The following is a 17,324-nucleotide window of genomic DNA, read 5'->3' as shown; positions in this document are numbered from 1 at the left end:
CTGCTGCTCCTAGCCTGGTCTCCAACCCCGTTTTCCCGCAGATCTCCCTGGAGCACGAGATCCTGCTGCACCCACGCTACTTCGGCCCCAACCTGCTCAACACGGTGAAGCAAAAGCTCTTCACCGAGGTGGAGGGGACCTGCACCGGCAAGTGAGTGTCGCGCTCTCCGTGCCGCCTAAGCAGTGAGCACACGTCTCCCTATGCCTGCATCCCCTCCCCAACTCCTACACATCCTGAAAGGTTCTGCTTTCAACCTACCCTGGCGAGCCCTCTCACTCTCCCCGGAGCCCCAGGCAGTTAGATGCTTCCTGCTTTGGGTTCCCCCGATTCCCTCTGCGAAGCTGGATAACGGAGCTTCCTTCCTTCAGCCAAGATTGGTCGGTCATTCATTTACTCTGCAAACATTTCTAAAGCTCCAGTGTGTGCCAGGCTCTGTGTCAGGCCCTGGGAACAATGCAGTGAAAAAGATAGAATGAGGTCCGCCCTTGTGGAGCTCACAGTCTTTTTGTTTTTTGCTTTACGCGGGCCTCTCACTGTTGTGGCCTCTCCCGTTGCGGAGCACAGGCTCCGGACACGCAGGCTCAGCGGCCATGGCTCACGGGCCCAGGCGCTCCGCGGCATGTGGGATCTTCCCGGACCGGGGCACGAACCCGCGTCCCCTGTATCGGCAGGCAGACTCTCAACCACTGCACCACCAGGGAAGCCCTCACAGTCTTTTTTGATTCTGCTGCTTTTCTGTGTCCCAGGGACCTGGCATGGCACATCTTGGGCCTCACTAAAGGTTTGTTGAATGAATGAGTGAGCAGGAAAAAGCAGATTGAGAGTTAGGGGGGAGGAAGGAAGAGGACTGAGACTTGACCATCTCTGGGCTCTGCACAGAGGAGCCTCGCACACGGTGATGTACATGAGTGAGGATGAGCAGGGCTGTAGAGTACTTGGGCCTCCAGCATCAGAGTAACTTGGGGTGTTCTTTGAACATACAGGTTCCTGAGCCTCAAATCATCCCTACAGCATCACGACTCTCTGGGGGAAGGCCTGGGAATATGCATTTTAAAAAGTTTCTCCCAGGTGATTCTGAGGCATCTCCAAGATTGAGGTCTCTTGGCTCGAGGACTGCAGCCCTTTTGGACATTTATTGTGAAATTATGAGAGCAGCATTTGGCATTTTAGGTGCTGACCATTGTCCTGTCTCCTCTCTTGATTATTAAGCTCTGTGGGGCAGGGGTGCCATCTACTTCCCCTTTGTGCCACCCCTTTACCCCCAGGCTCAGTGTCTCTTGTGGCAGATGGTTTTAGAGGCTTTTCCACACACAGTGCCTTTCTCCTTCTCGTCCTCCTTGCAGGTATGGCTTTGTAATTGCTGTCACCACCATCGACAATATCGGTGCTGGTGTGATCCAGCCAGGCCGAGGCTTTGTCCTTTATCCAGTTAAGTACAAGGCCATTGTTTTCCGACCCTTTAAAGGGGAGGTCGTGGATGCCGTTGTCACTCAGGTCAACAAGGTAAGACCATCAGGGGGGGTAGTGGAAAGGTCCCTCCCTTACAAGATCTGGGATGGATCCCAACTCGACTTGTTAATAACTCTGTGTCTTTGTCCATGTCACTTCTTTGTGCTTCAAGCTTCCTCACCTGTCAAATAGTATGGTAATCTTGCTCTGCCTCACTCAGGGGCATGTAAGTCCTTATTGATAGTCAAAACAATAGTAGCCTCCATTGATTGAGTAGTTCCTCTGGGCCAGGTAATGTGCAAAGCCTCACAGTGACTCTGTGAGGTGAGTGCTTTTATCCCTGTGCTTTTTTCTCCAGGCTGAAGCTTGGAGAAGTTGTCTACTGACCAAGGTCATGTGGCCAACAGGTGTTCAAATCCCAAGTTCCGACAAGTTCTAGGCCTCAGCTGTTTACCGCTACACTTCCTTAACTTAAAACGAAAGCTTGAAAAAAAAGAAAAATGAAAACAAATGCCAAACTTCAGAGTGGTTTCGAAACATGAAGAATATTATTGATATTAGGAACAGATAAGGACGGGAAGCTTAGAAGACTTTGGGGGACAAAAGAAAAAGCAAGGTCACTCATTTCCCTTCTAGGTTGGACTCTTCACAGAAATTGGACCCATGTCCTGCTTCATTTCTCGACATGTAAGTCTAGGCACACTGGGTGGGTCTAAGGAGGAGACAGGTGTCGTGAGCATCTATTGAAGCATCCTTTTAAAGTACTCTTACCCAGTTTCACCTTCCTTTCAGTCCATCCCGTCAGAGATGGAGTTTGATCCTAACTCCAACCCACCATGTTACAAGACAATGGATGAGGTAAGTGGGTAGGAAGAAGTCAGTGAGAGGCACAAGAGAATGAGCCACTCCGAGGGAGAGTCCTGGCCTGGGCTTGTCTGAATATACTGTTCCCTCCTCCCCAGGACATTTTGATTCAGCAGGGTGATGAGATCCGCTTGAAGATTGTGGGGACCCGTGTGGACAAGAATGACATTGTGAGTCTCTTGCCTGCCTCTATCAGGCAGAGCTGATGATTTCTGCCTACCCAGAGTTCCTGGGGGTTCTGTGCTCTTCTGCTTGGAAGCAGAAATGGGTGGGCAGAAGGCCTGAGGCTGAGGGTTAGAGGATAGCTCTGTGCTTGCTCTGGCTTCATTTGCTTTTTACCTTTCCTTCTGCAGTTTGCTATCGGCTCCCTGATGGATGATTACTTGGGTGAGTGTCAGGGTCCTTGCCTGGAGGAGGGGTTTGTGAGTGCAGGGGGTGGATATGGGATTTAATGCCTGAACCACAGATGACGGAAACTCTGCTGTTGTCTGCTTGGAGGACCGAGGACATGTGCCTCTCGGGATGGGAAGTCGATGTTTAGGGCTGCCCCAAGCTCTGGGTCTATAACCAATGTGCTTTTCCTGTTCTCGGCAGGGCTTGTGAGCTGAGTACCATGACCTCCTACCTTGTTTGGTCCTTATCCAGGAGGTGTGACTGTCACACTTCCCGTGTTGTCCAGAGGCCCAGTCTAGCTGCTGTGGAGGAGGCAAGGAAGGTTTCTTGTCCTCAGAAGACATCTGGCTCTTCTTGTGGCTTAGCAGTCACTCCCAGATTTCTGACTGTGTGTTCTAACCATAAAAGGTCCTTGATTCTCATGGAAGTGTCATCTCCTTCTTTCTTTGATAAGAACAAGTCTGGGTTTTTTTTCGGCCACGCTGCGTGGCATGTGCGATCTTAGTTGCCCGACCAGGGATTGAACCTGCGCCCCCTGTAGTGGATGTGCAGAGTCTTAAACACTGGACCGCCAGGGAAGACTCAAAACAACTCTTTTTTTTAAAAGGCTGGAGGACCAGTTGCTTGCTAGCCCCTCTTTTCTTGGCCTGATGCCTTAACTAGCTTCACCCACCAGGGGATCTGACTAACCCTTTTGCCAAGGTCTAAAGTTGACCTCACTAAAGGGAAGGCGCTAGTGTTGGGTCTTTAGCTTCCAGCAAATGATACTGTCATTAGAGCCACTCTAAGCCCCAATCTATCTATTTATTTATTCATTTATGGCTGCGTTGGGTTTTCGTTGCTGCGTGCAGGCTTTCTCTAGTTGCGGAGAATGGGGGCTACTCTTTGTTGCGGTGCGTGGGCTTCTCGTTGCGGTGGCTTCTCTTGTTGTGGAGCACAGGCTCTAGGCGTGTGGGCTTCAGTAGTTGTGGTTTGTGGGCTCTAGAGCGCAGGCTCAGTAGTTGTGGTACACGGGCGTAGTTGCTCTGCAGCATGTGGGATCTTCCCAGACCAGGGCTCGAACCCGTGTCCCCTGCACTGGCAGGCGGATTCGTAACCACTGTGCTACCAGAGAAATCCTAAGCCCCAGTCTAGTTTCGGAATATTTGCCCTTTCCCCAGCCTTAAAAATAACGAAGAGTATAGCTGAGGAGAGGGAAAAGGAGACAGCAGGTAGGAAGAGGTGAATAATAGGACAGTAATGATAGAGATTGTGGGGTCCCAGCCCTTCTTAGGATGGGCACATAAACTACAGCCTTTATTTGCTTATCAATTATTAAACTAAACTGAACTGAAGATATGAAAGGGCTCATAATCTCCTTAGGGTAACACAACAGAAATACACGAAATAAGATTAAGCAGACATGCTACCCTCCCTCACACTGTCTTTGCAGTACTATTTGTCTACCTTGGAATGCCTTTTCCCAACCTACCTGCTTGCTGCCTAGGAATCTATCAAATCTCAGTCAATTTTTTTTTTTTTGAAGCTTTCCTTGACTTCCTTGGGAAACAGAGCTGTGTCGTAGACAGCACAGTATTTGGGTTGATACAGAGCTGGGTTGCAGTCCTAGCTGGGTGACCTTATGTTTCCTCATTGTAAAATGATCGTATAACCCTCTTTGGATGGTTGCTGCTATTATCAGAGATTGTATGTGCAAGTGGCTGGCACAGAGCCTGGCCTGTGATAGGTACTCAACAGTTAAATATAATTATTGTTATATGGTGCATATAAAGCCGTGATTATCACCTGGGGTGATCTTGGCCCCCAGGGGACATTTGGCAATGACATTTTTTGTTGTCACAACTGGGTGGGGATGAGACTGCCTTCTAGTGAGTAGAGGCCAGGCAGGCTGCTAATATCCTACAATGTATAGGACAGCCACCCCACAACAAAGAATTATCTGGCCCCAAATATCAACCGAGCCAAGGTCCAGACCTGTTATGAAACATCCAGAATAGTGCCTTTAACCTGGTAAGGAAAAGGCATTTGAATGTGTTTCCCTTCCCCTTGCCTCACCACTCCTGGACAGAGGTAGGCTCTTCCATTCATACTTCTCTAGTATGTCATAAAACACATTATTTCCTTATTGTCTCCCTTTCCATTTTTTTATTACATAAAATTTCAGTTATTTTATTGAGATAATTATAGATTCATATGCATCCCTTTGATTTTTGTATCTCCAGTTCTCAGCACTCTGCCAGTTTTCCCAAGTGTGTTGAACCCAGGAAAGTTTCTGTGCTGGATTTGCAATGAATTTTGCCACGGAAACAATGTTCAAATTGTGAGACCACTTCCCAACACTGAGTTGATTACAGAGTTGATTACATAGGTTGCAGGGATTTTGCCTAGGTAGGCCCTAAACATGTGTCTCACTGAGAGTAAAGTTCTTCCCAAGTTCTCAAATGGAATCATGCATCTGTAAATTGTGTTGGGGATGCCCCAGTAGTAAAACCAGTCCAGAAGGAAGAGACTGATGGACAGAGAAGCAGCTCATGGAACTGCTGGTGAGGATGTGGGGTGTGGCACTGAGAAGGCTGGCACTGGATAGGGAAGTGAGTAAGTGGGGATGGCCTGGAGATAGTCCTGGACTCTTCTGACCTTTTAAGGTTTGGTACTAGGGGAGTCTGGAAGTTACAGCCTCTTTTTTTTTGGCCATGCAACTTTGGGATCTTATTTCCCTGACCAGGGATTTAACCCAGGCCCTCAGCAGTGAAAGCACAGAGTCTTAACCACTGGACCACCAGGGAATTCCCAGGAAGTTGCAGCCTCTTAAAGAGGTCACAGGCTTAATAGTGACAGGAGTATGTGCCTGGTAACATGTTAAATCCTTTATACACATTATTGAATTTTTACAACAGTTCCATGTAACATTCTGTCACCCCACTTGACAGATGATAAAACAGGTCAGAGGGATGAACTAAACATGCCTAAGGTCACACAACTAGTGGAGCTGTTATTTAAAAAAAATTTTGTAATCGTCTAACTCTAAAACCATCATAGCTTTTCTTGCCAGGCATTGGTGGCGGGGTAGTGAGTGGGAGCCACCTTTCTCCCATCTATGGCCATGTGAATCTCATTACTGCTTTGACTCAAGCTGGAGGCAGATCAGCCCCAGACAGCTTGCATGCAGCTTTACTGCATCCTACAGGCCTGCAGGCCATCCTCTCTTCATTGTCTCATGCTGCCAAGGTTGCCAATGGCTGTCCCTACCAATAACACCTTTGCAAGGCGGTCTGCCAGCAGCCAGGAGATCGGAGCTGATCTCAGACTCAGAACCTTAGAGGAGCACCCCCTATCCTTCATGTATAGGTGAGCAGACACTCCAGTGACCAAGCACAGTCCTGAAACTACTCCAAGTATCATTCTGAATATGACTGGAAGAGACTCAGCAGGGTCACGGTCCCCTTAGGTGGTGTTGCTGTGGCAACCCCAGTCCCATCCATCTGGCTTTCTAAGCTCTGGTCTCAGAGGATCTTCTTTTCTAGAGGCAGCAGCATCTAACCCTGAGAGGGAGGAAGGGCAAGGATGTATACATTCATGCTTCCCTACAGAAAGCTCCTTTCTATAATAGCCCATTGCAAATGGTCCCATCTTGGATGAACGTAAAGGAATTAATTCACTGTCTGCCCCGTGATGTGTGAGTGAAAATTCAACTACCAACTGTCAATCTACATTTTATCTCATTTAATCTACAGTAACCCTGTGAGGTGGGTATTATCATCCCATTTTGTAGATGGGGGAAATGCGCTTAGGTAATTTGCTCAAAAGCACTATCAGAGTTTGAACCCGTGTCGGTCTGACTCACTAAGCCCACTGCTTTTCAATTGAGAACTGTCCAAGTTCGGGAAAGCGTGTACGTGTAAAACGGTCAAGGAAGTGTGCGAAGTAGGTGAGGGCTTATATTTGGTTTATTGGACAGAAATGGGGAGGATACGAGGTACGGTGTCGGAATGGGTAGAGCCCTGGAGTCTAGAGCTTGCACGGGGTGTGTTTGGCCCAGTCAAAAGACCCTTTTGCCGGCAGAGAATACCTACTGAGAGCCCAACCTTCGGGAAGGGGAAGTGGCAGGTGATGTGGGAGAGGTAAGCTGATCCCCACCAAGCGGGCAGCAAAACTAACGCAGACGCCGAAGTCTAAAGCATCAATGCATTCGTGTAAATGCAAGTGCTCGGAAACTTAGGAGTAGACAAGGGAATGCGGACGCTTTCCTCGAGAACATGGTTATTAAAACGTACACCGAACCATACCCACCCCGCAAAGCTCCCAAGAGCTGTTGCTTTAAGAAGCACGAGTCTTCAGCATCACGTGACCTCTGGCGCCCTGAGCCTTTTACAGCGCCATCACAGTGGCCAATCGGGTAGCGGGAAGTCTTTTGGTGGGCGGGAACTCCTCAAGGCGCTCGTCGATTGGCTGTGTTTGTAGAGGGCGGAGCCTGAGCGCCGAGAGAGGGAATTAGTGCGAGCTGAGTGAGTGGGCACTAGCGCCGCCGCCGCCGCCACCGTCACCGTCAGAGCTACCGCCGTCTCGGTAACCGCCTTCGCCGTGCCGGAGCCCTCAGGCGAGCAGGCCCTCGAAGGCCCGTCCTGCTGCGGACCGCGCGCTCACCGGCCTGAGAGCCAGCTCCGCTGGGGTCCCGCTCCCTTCGCTGACCACGTGACCCAAGTTCTGTAACCTCTGACCTCCTCCCCCGTACCCCACCACCTCTGATCTAGCGTGAAGCGAGGCTGGGTGGGAGGATGCGCATCACGGAGACCGGTAGAGGTCAGTTCTCACGCCTTGTTAACAGTATGGCTAGTGGCTGAGGATGTGGAGGAGAGGAGGTTGAAGAGCCGGAGACCTTGGTCGGAGCCCGGACTTTGTGGATTGTAATGTGGGCACGTAACAGGGAAAACCCCTCGGCGCCTTCCGTGTGGGCAGGACTTCGTGCTCCCATTTTACAGGTGGAGAAAGAAGCTTAACAATTATCCGTTGGCGGGTTTCCAACGCCTATTTTCCTGGCTGGGAATCCAGGCCTTGTTCCCCACACAGCCCGCCGCTCCTCATGATTAGAACGATAGTTGAGTTCTTGCTCCCTACCCAGGTAGTGCTCGCCGGATGATTTTGGGAAAGTCATTTAACATTTAACCTCTTTTAGCTTTGATTTCCTTGGCTGTGAAATAGACATAATACTTACATAATACCTATCGCATTGTTAATGTGGGCAAAATGAGGCGGAAGCCATATAAAGCACTTAGCTCGATGCCTCAGGCATAGCATGTGCTTAGAAAAATCGCTATTCTTTATTCGTTTTTTCAGCAAGTGTTTATTGAGGGCGTGTTATGTGCAGACGCAGTGCCTGACGCTGGGGATGCAAAGGTGAGCAAAAAGGCATGATGATCCTTGCTGGCATGGAGCTTACGATCTAGTGGGGAGGTAGGTGTTAATCGGAAGGTTACACAAGTGTATAATTACAAACTGCTAACTGCTCTGGGAGGTAAAGTACAGGCGCATGGTGGGGGTCTGAGAAGAGTTCCCTGAGCAAGCGACATTTGAGACTGACATCTGCAGGGGCGACTAGGAGCTCACTGGACAGAGGGATGGGGGTAGAGGAGGAGAGCACTTCAAGTCCAGGAAACAGTGTGTGGACGTCCTGAAATAAGGTGTTTCTGAGGAAATGGAAAGAGGCCACGGGTATGCAGAACACGAGAGAGTGGAAGGAGGTGTTCGCAGATGTAGCCACACATGCAGGGCCTTGGAACCATGGCACAGGTTAGTGTTTTATTCCAAAGGCAGTGAGGAGCCGTTGGGAGAAATGCTGCAGGGAGACCAGGTAGGGTGCCCACTGGATTTAGGGACCTGGAGGTCACTGGTGACCCACTGAGTCTTGTCAGAGAAGAGTGGTGGGGCAGTGCCTGGGTGGGTCACCATGAAGCTGGGTGGGCGTCGCTGCCCATGGTGCTGATGCCTCACTTTGGTCCGTGAGGGCCAACCTTCTAACTGTGGGCTGTGCTGTTTTTGTGCCTTCTTATTCTGCCATATCCTGTGAACGGAAGAGCAGGTTCCTGCTTTTAGGGCTCATAGCCAAACTGGGGAAGACCAGACACATGGGCACAAAGCCCAGCTACTAAAAGCCTGACAGTCCCAGATGGCACATGGGGCAGGAAGACCTCAAAGAACAGGCTGCTTCTGCCTTAGGAAAGAAAGAGGAGGGTGCGGGGGCTTGGAGTAAGGTGGGGGACAGGCCAGCCCAAGCCCTGGCAGTGGGGTGCAAGGCAGGTTGGAAGACACGAGGCGGCCTTACTGGGGGGACGGGTCAGCTTGATCAGCTGTGGGGCTTTGGGACCAAACACGGTATGCTGAGCCAGGGAGCTGGGACTTTCCTTTTATGAGTGGTGGAGAAGTATTGAAGACTTTTGAGCAAAGGGACTGTGGGGGTAAAAGTAGTCTTTTCATCAGTGTTTAGTCCGTAGCGATTGTAGCAAGGATCAGAAGGAAGAAGGCATGACGTTTTTGTTTATCATTAGTGATCGTAACATTTTCCATTTGTGTAGCGTTCTAGACCCTGAGTTTCTCCTGTCTCATTTCCTTTCATCCTCACCTCAACCCTGTGAGTTAGGGAGGGCAGGGATTATTGTCACTATTTTACCAGGGCTCAGACTGATGAGGGTCTCAGCCGGGTTCACATCGGAGGTGGTAGAGCAGGGCTGGGACCCAGTTCTGTGCAACCCAAGGCCAGGCAGTTTCTCAGGTGGCCCTGTTGTCTGCCCTCTGGTCCAGCTCAAGTCCGTTTCTTGCTCTGAGCCTCAGGTTTCCTCACCTGGACACTCAGAGCCATCGTGACTCCTTGTTCAGGGATTCTGGAGCAAAGAGCAGCAAGACTGGTTTCGAGGGCCTTGAGTCCGGCTCACAGGCTCTGAGGGAGCCTGGGCTGGCCTTTCACAACTCCCTCCCCACTCCCAGCTCCATCGGGGCCATGTCGGAGCGAGAAGAGCGGCGGTTCGTGGAGATCCCTCGGGAGTCCGTCCGGCTCATGGCAGAGAGCACAGGCCTGGAGCTGAGCGATGAGGTGGCGGCCCTGCTCGCAGAGGACGTGTGCTACCGTCTCAGAGAGGCCACCCAGGTACACTCCCCCTCTCCTTGTCCCTCCCTTTGACTACCCTCTCCCCCAGGGGTTTATTCAGCAAGTATATGTCAGGCACCTACTCCTTGCTCAGAGGGAGTGCAGTGGAGGCGGTCCCCACCCTCTCCAGAGCCCGTTTCCAGCCCGCTGGGCTTCCAGTGAACAAAGCGCTTGCTGGGTGTCTTCTCGTGTGCTGCCCACCACACGCCTGCTGGGTGGGCCAGGCAAGTTCATAGTCACATCCTGCACATGAGAAACTGAGTCACAGGGAGGGGATGTGACGTTGGGAGTTGTTTGCCCCCTGTTTCCTGTCCCTTGACTGACTCTGTTCCTCTGCTCCCAGAATAGCTCTCAATTCATGAAACACACCAAACGGCGGAAGCTGACTGTTGAGGATTTCAACAGGGCCCTCAGATGGAGCAGTGTGGAGGTGAGTGGGGTGCCGGCTGCAGAACCTGCATGCCTAGCTCGGGGCTGGCAGTGCAGCGAGATGTGAAGACCCAGTGCACACACGAGGGAAGGTCACAGCCACCACAGCACATGTGCTGGGCCCAGCCCCCAAGGGCCAGGAGTTCAGAGAGGGAGAGGCGGCCACGGAGACCAGGAGGTTAGGGAAGGTTTCTTGGAAGAGATGGAACTTGAGCTGAACCTGAAAGGGAGGCTGGGATTAGACTAAGTCACAAGGAAAAGAGGGCATTCTGGGTGAGGGAGGACCTGAGCACAAGTGTAGGGGTTGGAATGTCCTGCACAGTTGTTCCGGGGCAATGGGTCCAGGGAAGAAGAGAGGAGGGTTAGAAGAGAGGAGGGTTTTCAAAGTTGGGCAAGTGTGAGGTCGAGGACCAGCAGCCTGTGGGTGGGGTTCTGAGTCCCTGTGGATCCGTGAGGAGGGACCACATGCTACTCCGTGACTCAGTGAATACCGGATGCTCCAGCCAAGTTCCCAGTGAAGGGTCTGGATCCCCGGGCATCCCCGCTCTTCTCAGGACCCCTGGACTTGCCGCAAACATAGGCTTCATGCCCTGGTTGGTAGAGCACCTCTTCCCTCCCTGGGTTCAGCCCAGTCGTCTCTCCACTCAGGCTGTGTGTGGTTACGGGTCCCAGGAGGCGCTGCCCCTGCGCCCTGCCAGGGAGGGTGAGCTGTACTTCCCCGAGGACCGAGAGGTGAACCTGGTGGAGCTGGCCCTGGCCACCAACATCCCCAAAGGCTGCGCCGAGACAGCTGTGAGAGGTGACCGCCGGGGTCACGCATGGGGTGGGGATAGGAGTTGGGTTGTCGGAGGAGTGGTGATGGGCGGCTGGCTGGTGGATGGGGCGGAACTCAGAAGGGTGGGTGGTATTACAAGGGGCCGAACCCCAGGCTGACCCATCTCTCTGCTCTGGTTCTAGTTCATGTCTCCTACCTAGATGGCAAAGGGAACCTGGCCCCTCAAGGATCGGGTAAGGGGCAGCGTGGGGAATGGGCCCTCTGCCTGGACGTTCCTCCGTTAGGAGCTGAGGGTGGTGCCTCTACACCTCTGAGTCTTCACCTGACAAGAATTTTCTGTGCCTAAGGGGTGCCTGCCCTGAGTGGGCACTGCTCCCTGCCCAGAGGCCTCAGAGTTAGAGATAGTGTCCCAGACTTAAGACCAATCATGATGCCATGTTGGGTGCTAGTACAGAAGTCTGGGCAGCTTGCTGGGGTCCCTGAGGTGTAAGGTCTGTTGAATGGAGCTTCACAGAGCCTGAGGCTTATGACCTTGGAACTTGGGGATTAAGCAGGAGTCTGCCCAGCAGAGGACAGGTGGGAGCCAGCATACAGAGCTGGGTGTGGAGAGCTTGCAAGGTCAGAGGTGAGCAGGCTTCTCAGAGGGGCTGGCAACGCTGTGCTCTGGGAGTCCTATCGGAATGGGCTCCTTGTGGGATTGTGGGAATGGCGGTGGTTGTTGGGGGGAGGCGGGGAGGCTGGGAGAGGGCAGGGCTCCACCCTGACCACCTTCTGCCCACCCTCTGGCAGTGCCCAGTGCTGTGTCTTCACTGACTGATGACCTTCTCAAGTACTACCAGCAAGTGACTCGGGCTGTGCTGGGGGATGATCCACAGCTGATGAAGGTGAGCACGTGGGCCTGAATTGGGGCACAAAGTCCAACTTTCAAATCCTCACGGAATTCCTTCAGATGCCTCCTTCTGTCCTCTGAACGCTGAGTGACTGATGTGGGCAGAAGCTGCTCTTGGTGGCGGCGTGGTGCTCTGTGGCTGGCCCTCCGCCAGCGCTGACTCCTCTTCCTGCTCTAGTAGGAACCCTTGTTCCTTAGGGAATGGGCAGCTCAGCAGGGCCCTGTGGGGGGCTCAGGTGGTCAGCCTCCCCACACCTTAATCCAGAGCCCACCCTTTTGGGCATCTGGAGCCACCTGGGGCATCCACATGGTAGCTTTCATTTGCCTGGACTCGAGAGGGAAAGGAGAAGAGGAAGTAGAGGGAGCCGGGGGGGGAGCCTGGCCAGACCTCATGCCAGCCCTGCTGCTTCAGCCTCGTGGGCTCCACAGGGCCCGCTGGACAGTGCCTGTGCCAGGGCTCTTCTGTCCAGAGGCAGACGAGGACTAGTTTGCTGGTCTGCTTGGCCATGTGGCCTCTGTTTGAGGCTTTTACATCTTCCATGTCTGGCTGCTGCTGTTGTTTCCCTGCAAAGTTAGGACTGTTGTTACTATACTTCCTGCCTGAGAAACTTGGCTGCTGGTCCCCAGGCAACAGTGCAGTGGCTGGATGTGGGGCCTGGGAGCTGAGCTCCTTCCTCACTAGCTGCTGTCCGCTTTCACAGAACCTGAACTTGGTCTTTATCCAGAGGAGTTGGAAGGGCACAGGTGGTGGAGGTTCAGGGCTAAGATGGTTTTACTCATTTACCTACTCTCTTTTTTCTGCTTTTCCAAGTAACACCAGGGGACTTCCCTGGCGGTTCAGTGGTTGAGAATCCGCCTTCCAATGCAGGGGACGTGGGTTCGATACCTGGTCGGGGAACTAAGGTCCCACATGCCGCGGGGCAACTAAGCCTATGTGCTGCAACTACTGAGCTCGCACGCCACAACTAGGGAGGAGCAGTTACGCCACAACTAAGACCCAATGCAGCCAAAAAACAAAAGTAATCCCAGCGTATGTTTATGATAGCAGTACTGTATATAAAACCATACAAAGTAGAAGGTGAAATCCTGTAGAATCATCCACTCACCTTTCTTTTTTGTATGTATAAACTATACATAGTTTACCATCAACCAGTGGTAGTATACTAAACGTCTGGTTTTAGAATCATTGCTTTACTCAGTTAAAAATATGTTGGACATTTAGGTTGTATTCAGTTTTTTATTATTACATTACAGACAGTGCTATCTGTATGTGGGTATGTGTGAGTGGGTTTCTTTTGTAGCAGGTTAAATTTGTAGAATTGCTGAGTCACAGAGTTTGAACGTTTAAAATTTTACTACATAGGTGCTCAATTGTTCTTTAAGAAAATGTCAGTTTACACTTGGGGCTGGTGGACCGTGCCGCGCGGCCCCTTCCATTTCAGGTTGCCCTCCAGGACTTGCAGACCAACTCGAAGATCGCCGCGCTCCTGCCGTACTTTGTTTATGTGGTCAGTGGGGTAAGTGACCAGACTGCAGGGGAGGATGTTTTGTGGGGAGGAGATGATGTAGCAGCCTGTAGGGCTCACGGCAGGTGCCACCAGAAGAGCAGGCTCTTGTGCGCCCTTGTGTCCCCTAAGCACCCCTCTCCTCCCAACAGGTGAAATCTGTAAGCCACGACCTGGAGCAGCTACACCGGCTCTTGCAAGTGGCACGGAGCCTAGTTCGGAACCCACACCTCTGCCTGGGGCCCTATGTCCGCTCCCTGGTAGGCAGTGTCCTCTACTGTGTTCTGGAGCCACTGGCTGCCTCCATCAACCCGCTGAATGACCACTGGACTCTGCGGGATGGAGCTGCCCTCCTGCTCAGCCACATCTTCTGGTAGCTACTGGGCCAGTGCTGATCAAAGGGCAGGGCTGCTGCAGAGCTGAGTGGGTTGGGGTAGGAGATGGGGTGAAACTTCTGGCTTTGAGGCTCTATGTTGAGAGGTCGGGAGCCTCTTCCCTTCCATCTTCCAAGCTGGTGTGCCGTGAACCCGGGGATTCTACAAATGGGTGACGAACGTGCCAGGGGTTTGGTCCGTCAGCCCTCAGGTCCTGGGCCTCTCGGCCCAGACGCCTCTTTCACTCACCCCAGTGTGCCATACAGGTGCTGTTTTCTCTGTGTGCTGGGACTTGAGTCCAGCTGGGCAGTGCTGTGCCTCATTCCCCTGACTGAATGTTGCTCCTGCAGGACTCATGGGGACCTTGTAAGTGGCCTCTATCAGCAGATCCTGCTCTCCCTGCAGAAGGTCTTGGCAGATCCTGTGAGGCCTCTCTGCTCTCACTACGGGGCTGTGGTGGGGCTGCACGCCCTTGGCTGGAAGGTGAGGACCCTGGCTTTTCTCGCAGAGCTGTAAAAGCTCCCATTTGTAGTTAGAAAGTCTTTCTTCTCTAAGAACCTGTCATCTCTCTCCATTTTTTTAGGTCTTTTACTGTCTTTCAGGATCCTTTCATAATTTTCCCTGAAGAGAACCTACAAATAACAATACCCTTTTTAAATTGATTGACTTTCCCTATTATTTTGGCCTCTGTTGCTTTATTTAGCTGATACTTATTGAGTATGTATTATGTGCTGTGTGCAACACTCAAGTTCTAATATTTTTTTGGTAATCTCAGAAAATAAAGTTGTCAAATTATGTTTTCTTTTTTTTCTTTTTTTTGCGGTACGCGGGCCTCTCACTGCCGTGGCATCTCCCGTTACGGAGCACAGGCTCCGGATGCGCAGGCTCAGCGGCCATGGCTCACAGGCCCAGCCGCTACGCGGCACGTGGGATCTTCCCGGACCAGGGCACGAACCCGCATCCCCTGCATCGGCAGGCGGACTTTCAACCACTACGCCACCAGGGAAGCCCTCCTGCTATTTTTGATACTGTTGTAATGGTGTCTTCTTTTCATGGTATTAATTTCTTACTGGTGTATAGAAACACAATTGACTTGTGTATTGATTCAGCTACTTTATTAAACTATCATTTTTAACTGTGGATTATTCTGGGTTTTTAAGGTAGATCATATCGTGCAAATAATGACAGCTTTGTCTTTTTTAAACCTTATGCCTTTATTTTTATTTATTTATTTATTTATTTAATTTATTTATTTTTGTGGTACGCGGGCCTCTCACTGTTGTGGCCTCTCCCGTTGTGGAGCACAGGCTCTGAACATGCGGGCTCAGCGGCCATGGCTCACGGGCCTAGTCGCTCCGCGGCATGTGGGATCTTCCTGGTCCAGAGCACGAACCTGTGTCCCCTGCCTCCGCAGGCGGTCTCTCAACCACTGTGCCACCAGGGAAGCCCGCCTTTACTTTTTTGAATTCTCTCTTTTTTTGCGGGGGGGGGGGGGGGCCCCACCACACGGCTTGTGGGATCTTCGTTCCCTGACCAGGGATCGAACCTGGGCCCTTGACAGTGAAAGTGCGGAGTCCTAACCACTGGGCCACCAGGGAATTCCCAAACCTAATGCCTTTAATTTCTTTTTATTATTTTTATTGTTAGGATCACTAATATCATTTTACATATGATGATAATGGGCATCCTTGTCTCATTTCCAATTTTAAAAAAAGGGTTAACAGTAACCTTTCCTATTTAGGCTGATGTTTACTTTCTGTGTTTATAGATAAGATACCTTCCTCAGGTTAAGGAAATTATATTGTTAGTTTTATTATTACTGTATGTTAACTTTTATCAGATGCTCTTTCTGTATCTTTTGAATTGATCCTGAGGTTTTCCTGCCTTTATCTGTTAATGTGATTAATTGTATACATAGTGTTTTGTTTTGTTTTTTTTGTCTGCGTCACACAGCTTGTGGGATCTTAGTTCCCCAACCAGGGAATGAACCCCGGCCCCGGCAGTGAAAGCGCTGAGTTCTAACCACTGGACTGCCAGGGAATTCCCTATATAGATTTTCTAATAGTAAACCATCTTTACATTTCTAGGATAAACTCAATTTAGTCATGGTATAGTCTTTAAAAAAATGCAAAACTTTTATTGGAATATAATACATTTTTTATATACTGTTGGCTTTAGTAAAATTTTATTATTTTTTAAATTATTATTTATTTTTGCTTGCATTGGGTCTTTGTTGCTTGCATGGGCTATCTCTATTTGCGGCGAGCAGGGGCTACTCTTCGTTTTGGTGCGCGGTCTTCTCATTGCGGTGGCTTCTCTTGTTGTGGAGCACGGGCTGTAGGTGCATGGGCTTCAGTAGTTGTGGCACATGGGCTCAGTAGTTGTGGCTCGTGGGCTCTGGAGCGCAGGCTTAGTAGTTGTGGCGCAGGGGCTTAGTTGCTCTGTGGCATGTGGGATCTTCCTGGACCAGGGCTCGAACCCATGTCCCCTGCATTGGCAGGCGGGGTCTTAACCAGAGAAGCCCTTTACTAAAATTTTAAATGATTTATCTCTATGAGTGAAATCAATTATTAAGTTTCCTCATGTACTGTCCTTGCATGGTTTTAGTATCAGGGTTATACTGGCTTTATGGGATGAGGTAGGGAGGGAGTATTTATTTTTTATACTTTATATTTTTTAATTTTATTTTATTTTATTGAGACGCTCATTTCCTTGAGTGTCTTGTCGACTGCAAATTCTGGCATGGTGTTTTGTGGTTATATTTTTAACTACTATGTTACAGAATTATTTGAGCTTTCATTTTTTTTTTTTTAGATCTCTTTGTTTATTTCATTTATTTTTGGTTGCGTCGGGTCTTGGTTGTGGCAGGTGGGATCTTTCGTTGCGGCGCACGGGCTTCTCTCTAGTTGTGGCACGCGGGTTCCAGAGCGCGTGGGCTCGGTAGTTTGCGGCATGTGGGCTCTAGTTGAGGCGCGCAAGCTCAGTAGTTGTGGCACAGAGGCTTAGTTGCCCCGCAGCATGTGGGATCTTAGTTCCCTGACCAGGGATCAAACCCGCATCCTCTGCATTGTAAGGCGGATTCTGTACCACTGGACCACCAGAGAAGTCCCAAGCTTTCATCTTTCTTGAATCAGCATTAAGTTTTATTTTTCTAGGAACTTGTTAATTTTATCAACATTTTCAAATTCTCAGTCTGTGGCTAACCAAAGAACTTATCCATATAAGCCTGTCACAAACGTCACCTGCTCTGTGAAGTCTTAATTGCTTTCCCCTAAATTAAACATAGGATTTAAAATTATATAATCAGAGTCCAGGTCTCTGATCAGTTGTTTGTTTGTTTTTTTGCGGTCCGCGGGCCTCTCCCTGTTGTGGCCTCTGCCGTTGCGGAGCACAGGCTCCGGACGCGCAGGCTCAGTGGCCATGCTCACGGGCCCAGCCACTCCGCAGCGTGTGGGATCTTCCCAGACTGGGATACGAACCCATGTCCCCTGCATTGGCAGGGGGGCC

General features: G+C 50.7%; 2 protein-coding genes across 3 annotated transcripts in view; both read left to right on the top strand.

Annotated features, from left to right (window-relative positions):
• Positions 1-3,134, top strand: part of POLR2G (RNA polymerase II subunit G) — a 3,376-nt gene extending 242 nt beyond the window's left edge. Inside the window, exons 2-8 of the mRNA XM_007462210.1 lie at positions 14-151; positions 1,345-1,504; positions 2,087-2,137; positions 2,243-2,308; positions 2,413-2,484; positions 2,668-2,701; positions 2,909-3,134. Coding sequence (XP_007462272.1) covers positions 14-151; positions 1,345-1,504; positions 2,087-2,137; positions 2,243-2,308; positions 2,413-2,484; positions 2,668-2,701; positions 2,909-2,922 — 535 coding nt within the window. The 3' untranslated portion in view covers positions 2,923-3,134. The remainder of the gene's footprint in view (positions 1-13; positions 152-1,344; positions 1,505-2,086; positions 2,138-2,242; positions 2,309-2,412; positions 2,485-2,667; positions 2,702-2,908) is intronic.
• Positions 3,135-6,890: 3,756 nt separating this feature from the next.
• The window catches only part of TAF6L (TATA-box binding protein associated factor 6 like), a 12,018-nt gene continuing 1,584 nt past the window's right edge, over positions 6,891-17,324 (top strand). The window contains exons 1-10 of one of the 2 annotated variants that reach the window (XM_007462129.1): positions 7,461-7,507; positions 8,042-8,101; positions 9,686-9,845; positions 10,189-10,275; positions 10,923-11,073; positions 11,232-11,282; positions 11,839-11,933; positions 13,381-13,455; positions 13,596-13,816; positions 14,168-14,300. In XM_007462129.1, coding sequence (XP_007462191.1) covers positions 8,094-8,101; positions 9,686-9,845; positions 10,189-10,275; positions 10,923-11,073; positions 11,232-11,282; positions 11,839-11,933; positions 13,381-13,455; positions 13,596-13,816; positions 14,168-14,300 — 981 coding nt within the window. In that variant the 5' untranslated portion in view covers positions 7,461-7,507; positions 8,042-8,093. Of the gene's footprint in view, positions 6,899-7,460; positions 7,508-8,041; positions 8,102-9,685; positions 9,846-10,188; positions 10,276-10,922; positions 11,074-11,231; positions 11,283-11,838; positions 11,934-13,380; positions 13,456-13,595; positions 13,817-14,167; positions 14,301-17,324 lie in introns of those variants that run through there. The other variant, XM_007462130.1, reaches the window with a different exon arrangement.

Source organism: Lipotes vexillifer, unplaced genomic scaffold (genome assembly GCF_000442215.2).
Source record: "Lipotes vexillifer unplaced genomic scaffold, Lipotes_vexillifer_v1.1 scaffold1129, whole genome shotgun sequence".
NCBI lineage: Eukaryota > Metazoa > Chordata > Mammalia > Artiodactyla > Lipotidae > Lipotes > Lipotes vexillifer.
The sequence above is the reverse complement of the archived record's forward strand: the minus strand, read 5'-3'. Positions and strand labels throughout refer to the sequence as shown.